Raw genomic sequence first — 5,020 nt, 5'->3', positions numbered from 1 at the left:
TTTCATTGCAATCGGTTCAGTAGTTTTTGCGTGAAAGAGCAACAAACACACACACATCCTTACAAATTTTCGCATTTACAAACAAAAACGATAAAACTCTGATGTACATATATTTTATTATAATATCAACAGAACACGTATAACGCCAATGCATTGAATCCGGTTTTGAGTTATGTCAGGTCAGTTAATTTGTTTCACAAGTAACAAAGCAGCACTAATTACAAGCAACACTGTTCCAGAATCCCCGGGCAGGTGACGGACCGGCGCACGATGCTGGGCGAGCTGAACTGGATCTTCACGGCGATCACGGACACCATCGCGTGGAGCTCGCTGCCGGCCGAGCTGTTCCAACAGCTTTTCCGCGCCGACCTGCTCACCGCCAGCCTCTGCAGAAACTTCCTGCTCGCAGACAGGATCATGAGGTGACTATAAATAGTCTAGGTCGAATATGAATACATAATGAAGATTTACCGATAAATTTATTATTAAAATCTGTTTGTCAGTTTATAAGTTTCGTAATTTTTTTGGCTAGATTTATTATCAGTTTTGCAATTTTATGTTCTTACCTGTTGTACTGTACTTTTTCTAACTGTAACTCTTAGCACTGCTGCACGTGTTGTTTGTTTGATCTAGATCCAATGGGCTGTTTTTGAACTGGCATGACTAATAGTGAATACTTATTTAAATGTGTGTGTGCACATGACACACGCTTGGCGTATAGTGTATAGTGTATGGTGTATCTGTATCTGTGCGCGCCGGTGTGCCGCAGGTCGTACAACTGCACGCCGGTGTCGTCGCCCGCGCTGCCGTCGCTGGCGCGGCACCCGCTGTGGGCCGCGTGGGAGCACACGCTGGACCTGGCGCTGGCGCAGCTGCCCGCGCTGCTCGCCGACCGCGCGCCGCCCTACCGCCACTCGCCCTTCTTCCGCGACCAGCTCACCGCCTTCCAGCTGTGGCTCGACCTGGGCAAGTGTACGTGTCCGCCGCACGCGCACGCACGCGCACGCGCACGCGCACGCAGTGACACATGTATCGCGTGCCGCAGGGTCGGTGTCGCGCGCGCCGCCGGAGCAGCTGCCGATGGTGCTGCAGGTGCTGCTGTCGACGCTGCACCGCGTGCGCGCGCTGCACATCCTGTGCCGCTTCCTGGCGCTGGGCCGCTGGGCGGTGCGCGCGGTGCTGGCGGTCGGCATCTTCCCCTACATGCTCAAGCTGCTGCAGGCCTCCGCGCCCGACCTCCGCCCGGCCATGCTCTACATATGGGCCAAGATCATTGCCGTCGATCCGGTAACGCTTCTGCTCTGATGTGCATTCGAGGAATCTACAGATTCATTTATCGTTCAATTTTCATGTTTCTATAAGTAGGTTAAACGCCTTACATAGTTGCTATTAATAGATTATTAAATGTTCGCAAAATTGTATGTGTGACAATTAAAACCCGTTTTACATTCAAACTCGTATTCCCTATATAACCAGGGAAAACGCATTGTAACTATGTTTCATATGGAAATTATATGAAATCAATTTGAAATTCAACTTTGTTATTCAGATAATATATACAAATATGTAATAATATCTATAGATCAATTTGTTCCCACATGACGATCATTATATTATTCTTACAGAGTTGTCAAGTAGATCTGGTTAACGCAAAGGGTCACAAATACTTCCTCGCTATACTCCAGGATCCATCCGTTGATGTAAGTCAAACACATAACACATATTTTTAATTTTTAGTTTTATAGCATTGAAATGATTTATAGTTGAGAAATTTATTTTATAAAAAATAAAAAAAAAATCTCAAAAGCTACGTTCCATCGATACAATATTGTAATCATTGAAACAATGTTTCGTATTGGTTGTGATGGTTCTTAATCATCTCAATAGATGGCGTGGGGTGCCCCTTAGGGACATGAAACCGAAAGAGTAGAAGAAATTCGATTACTGTGGCAGGATCACGGGTGGCCGAGAGGCTAGGCGTTGCTACGGTTAGGCAAGAAACGCGGGTTCGAATCCCGCCTCGTGATCAAATTTTTTCTATTCTTTCAAAAATTTCTCACATAACACATATTGTTTACTGCAACGACCTCAGCACACTTAAGTCAGTAGCACCATGTACTGCGGGCGGCGTTCAGCTGAACATCTTGGAACAATCACGACGCGTGACAATTAACAGTAACATTATTTATTCGGTTATATCAGTACCAGATAACGTATTGTACAGACCCAAATGTAAATCGTTCTTTACATAACAATATAAAGTTTCCCTTGTAAGTTTATTTCAACTGAAATGCGTCACGTTCCAGACGGAGCACCGCACGCTGGCGGCGTTCGTGCTGGCCGGCATTGTGGACAATTATCCGGCGGGCCAAGAGGCTGCGCTTCAGGTTGGTTGTAGATTCTTTTTAGTAGTGTTTAGTTTCATTATTTTCATTGATATATACATTTTGATGTGTGTGCACATTGAAGACTTTATAAGATCCTGAAATTTATAATACTTTGATTCTACCAATTTAGCTGTTGTATATGATTGCTCATGAGCTTTTTTTCTTCTTTTCTCTAATTTTAGATTAACATAACGTACAATAAAAGTCTGCTATATATATATATATGTAAATGAAATGTTGACCGATATGATATTTAATTATATAATATTTATGATATTCAATTTGCGGGAACACGATTCTCATCTGTGCGAGGTGCGCAGGGCTCGATGATATCGGCGTGCCTGGAGCAGCTGCACGAGGGCGAGGCGGGTGGGGCGGGCGGGGGGGGCGGCGCACTCCAGCAGTGGGCGTGCGTGGGGCTGGGGCGGCTGTGGCGCGGGTGCGAGGCGGCGCGCTGGGCCGGCGTGCGCGACCTGGCGCACGAGAAGCTGGCGCCGCTGCTGGCGCACGCGCGGCCGGACACGCGCGCCGCGTGCGCGTTCGCGCTGGGCTGCTTCGTGGGCGCCGCGCCGGCCGCGCCGCGCACCGACCACGCCAACGCGCTCGACCACCAGGTGGCCGTGCTGCTCGCCAAGCGCCTCGCGCTCGACGCCTCGCCGCTGCCGCGCGCCGAGATCCTCGCCGGTAAGCGACAAACTACATCCTACATCCAGAATAACAGAACCCAATTTTGTTTGTTCTTTCGACATATGATATGTCATAGAAAAAGTCGCATTTTATCAAAATTTAATTTTAGAGCGATATAAATGCGCATTATAACAGATCTAAGAGAAGTGAGACGTCCCCTCAATATAAAGTAATTTATGTCACTCTCTTACTTTCGAAGAGCGAACAAACAAATACGCTATCGCATTTATAAAACTTTATTGAGATAGCTTTGTGAATTTGATATTTTTAATGCTTATGTGGATATTGTCTTATTATTTCAGCGTTGCAGTGGGTGGTACTTATATTCGAGCAACACTTCATAGCTGTATACATTCAAGAGCGAATGCGACGTAGTGATAGGTGAGTTTCGATATCGTCACTAGAAATAAAAATGTGACGTACTTCAGTTTATATTTGACACAATATGTATTGTAATGACATTAAATTCCACAAGCATTAACTGTATTTTTGTGTGGTGCGTGCGCAGGGAGGGCGGGCGCGGCGCGGGCGGCGCGGGCGGCGCGGGCGGCGCGGGCGGCGGGCAGGTGGACCGCGGGCAGGAGGCGCTGGCGGGGGGCCGGCCGCCGCGCCACGCCTCGCCGCACCACTCGCTGGCGCTGCCCGCCATCGGCTTCGGCTCGGTCTACATGAAGCTGTGGGGCTGCGTGTGCGCCATGTGCCGCGAGCCGCACCCCACGCTCTCGCAGATGGCCAATGACGTCATCGGCTATATAGCCAATCAGGTGCCGGGATCTTATTTTGACTTATTGCTTTTGCTGTCTATTTAACTTTGACATCTTATCCTACTTCCTACTAATCCTATCCTATCCTACTTCCTACTACCCCTGCTACTAATCTTATAAATGCGGAAGTAAGGATGTGTGTGAGTGTTTGTTACTCTTTCACGCAAAAAATACTGACCCGATTGCAATAAAATTTGGCACGTCGACAACTGAACAACTGGAATAACTCATAGGCAACTTTTTAACCCGATATTCTTACGGGATAAAGACTTACGCGGGTGAAACCGCGTGGCGCAGCTAGTCGCAAATAATATCGGGGCGAAAATATTTTCTTTATCTTATTATTGTTTCGTAACCTCACCAGGTAACACCAAGGGAAGGGAGTTAAAAAATTCCAAATATAACATGACCTGATGAATTAACAGCCCCTTAGTGTCTATGTGAATGTGATGGGTTTTTGTAAAAGAGAGTGATTCAAGAGTAAGGTTTACAATCTATTAAACTGCTCGGAATTTAACAAAAAAAAATTTTCTCAAAAAAAAAAGCTAGTACTAAATATGATGCGATCGCGTGTCAGGTGGACAGCGTGGGGCGCGAGGTGGAGCGGCACTCCAGCAGCGGGTCGAGCTCGCTGCCGCCGTCGCCCAACACGCGGCCCGCGCCGCCGCCCCACCCCCACACCCCGCACCTCGGTACCAGCATCTTGACATTATTTATTTTATAACGTTTTAAATTATATTTTTTTAATGTATGCTCTAATTTGAATGCACCCTTGCGTGCGAATGAACTACAAATACTTTATAATTTAATTTCATTTATGTGTGTAATATAAAACTGTCAAGTTCAGAACTCTGTATATAAAAATTTTCAGTGATCGACTGATGACTTTGTTTTTCATGTTCATTCATTTAAATACTGAATACTAAAAATATAAACACGTTATCGTTGCGTGTGCGCAGGTCACCGTCGCGGCAAGTCGGGTCTGCCGCACACTATATCCGAGGACTCAGTGGCGCATCGAGACCGAGACTCCACTTCCTCAACTTCCAGTGAGCTTTCTGCCAGCACAGCATGCTTAAACAAAACTTACATTCCTATGTATGTAATGTATGTTATGCATGTGTGTGCGCAGGTCAAACGGCGAAGAGGCCGATAGTGAGCACGCAGTACGTGGAGTGGGCG

The 5,020-nt window shown here is 46.8% G+C and overlaps 1 protein-coding gene across 1 annotated transcript in view; it reads left to right on the top strand.

Annotated features, from left to right (window-relative positions):
* The window catches only part of LOC119832407 (protein raptor homolog), a 16,173-nt gene that overhangs the window by 5,665 nt on the left and 5,488 nt on the right, over positions 1 to 5,020 (top strand). The window contains exons 6-17 of the mRNA XM_038356080.1: positions 133 to 179; positions 240 to 422; positions 770 to 972; positions 1,046 to 1,287; positions 1,626 to 1,700; positions 2,307 to 2,387; positions 2,708 to 3,071; positions 3,377 to 3,455; positions 3,583 to 3,838; positions 4,416 to 4,530; positions 4,798 to 4,887; positions 4,971 to 5,020. The exon at positions 4,971 to 5,020 is cut by the window's right edge and continues 157 nt beyond it. Coding sequence (XP_038212008.1) covers positions 133 to 179; positions 240 to 422; positions 770 to 972; positions 1,046 to 1,287; positions 1,626 to 1,700; positions 2,307 to 2,387; positions 2,708 to 3,071; positions 3,377 to 3,455; positions 3,583 to 3,838; positions 4,416 to 4,530; positions 4,798 to 4,887; positions 4,971 to 5,020 — 1,785 coding nt within the window. The remainder of the gene's footprint in view (positions 1 to 132; positions 180 to 239; positions 423 to 769; positions 973 to 1,045; positions 1,288 to 1,625; positions 1,701 to 2,306; positions 2,388 to 2,707; positions 3,072 to 3,376; positions 3,456 to 3,582; positions 3,839 to 4,415; positions 4,531 to 4,797; positions 4,888 to 4,970) is intronic.

This window comes from Zerene cesonia, chromosome 15 (assembly GCF_012273895.1).
Source record: "Zerene cesonia ecotype Mississippi chromosome 15, Zerene_cesonia_1.1, whole genome shotgun sequence".
Lineage (NCBI taxonomy): Eukaryota > Metazoa > Arthropoda > Insecta > Lepidoptera > Pieridae > Zerene > Zerene cesonia.
Note: the sequence above shows the minus strand (reverse complement) of the source record. Positions and strands in the feature narration are given on the sequence as shown.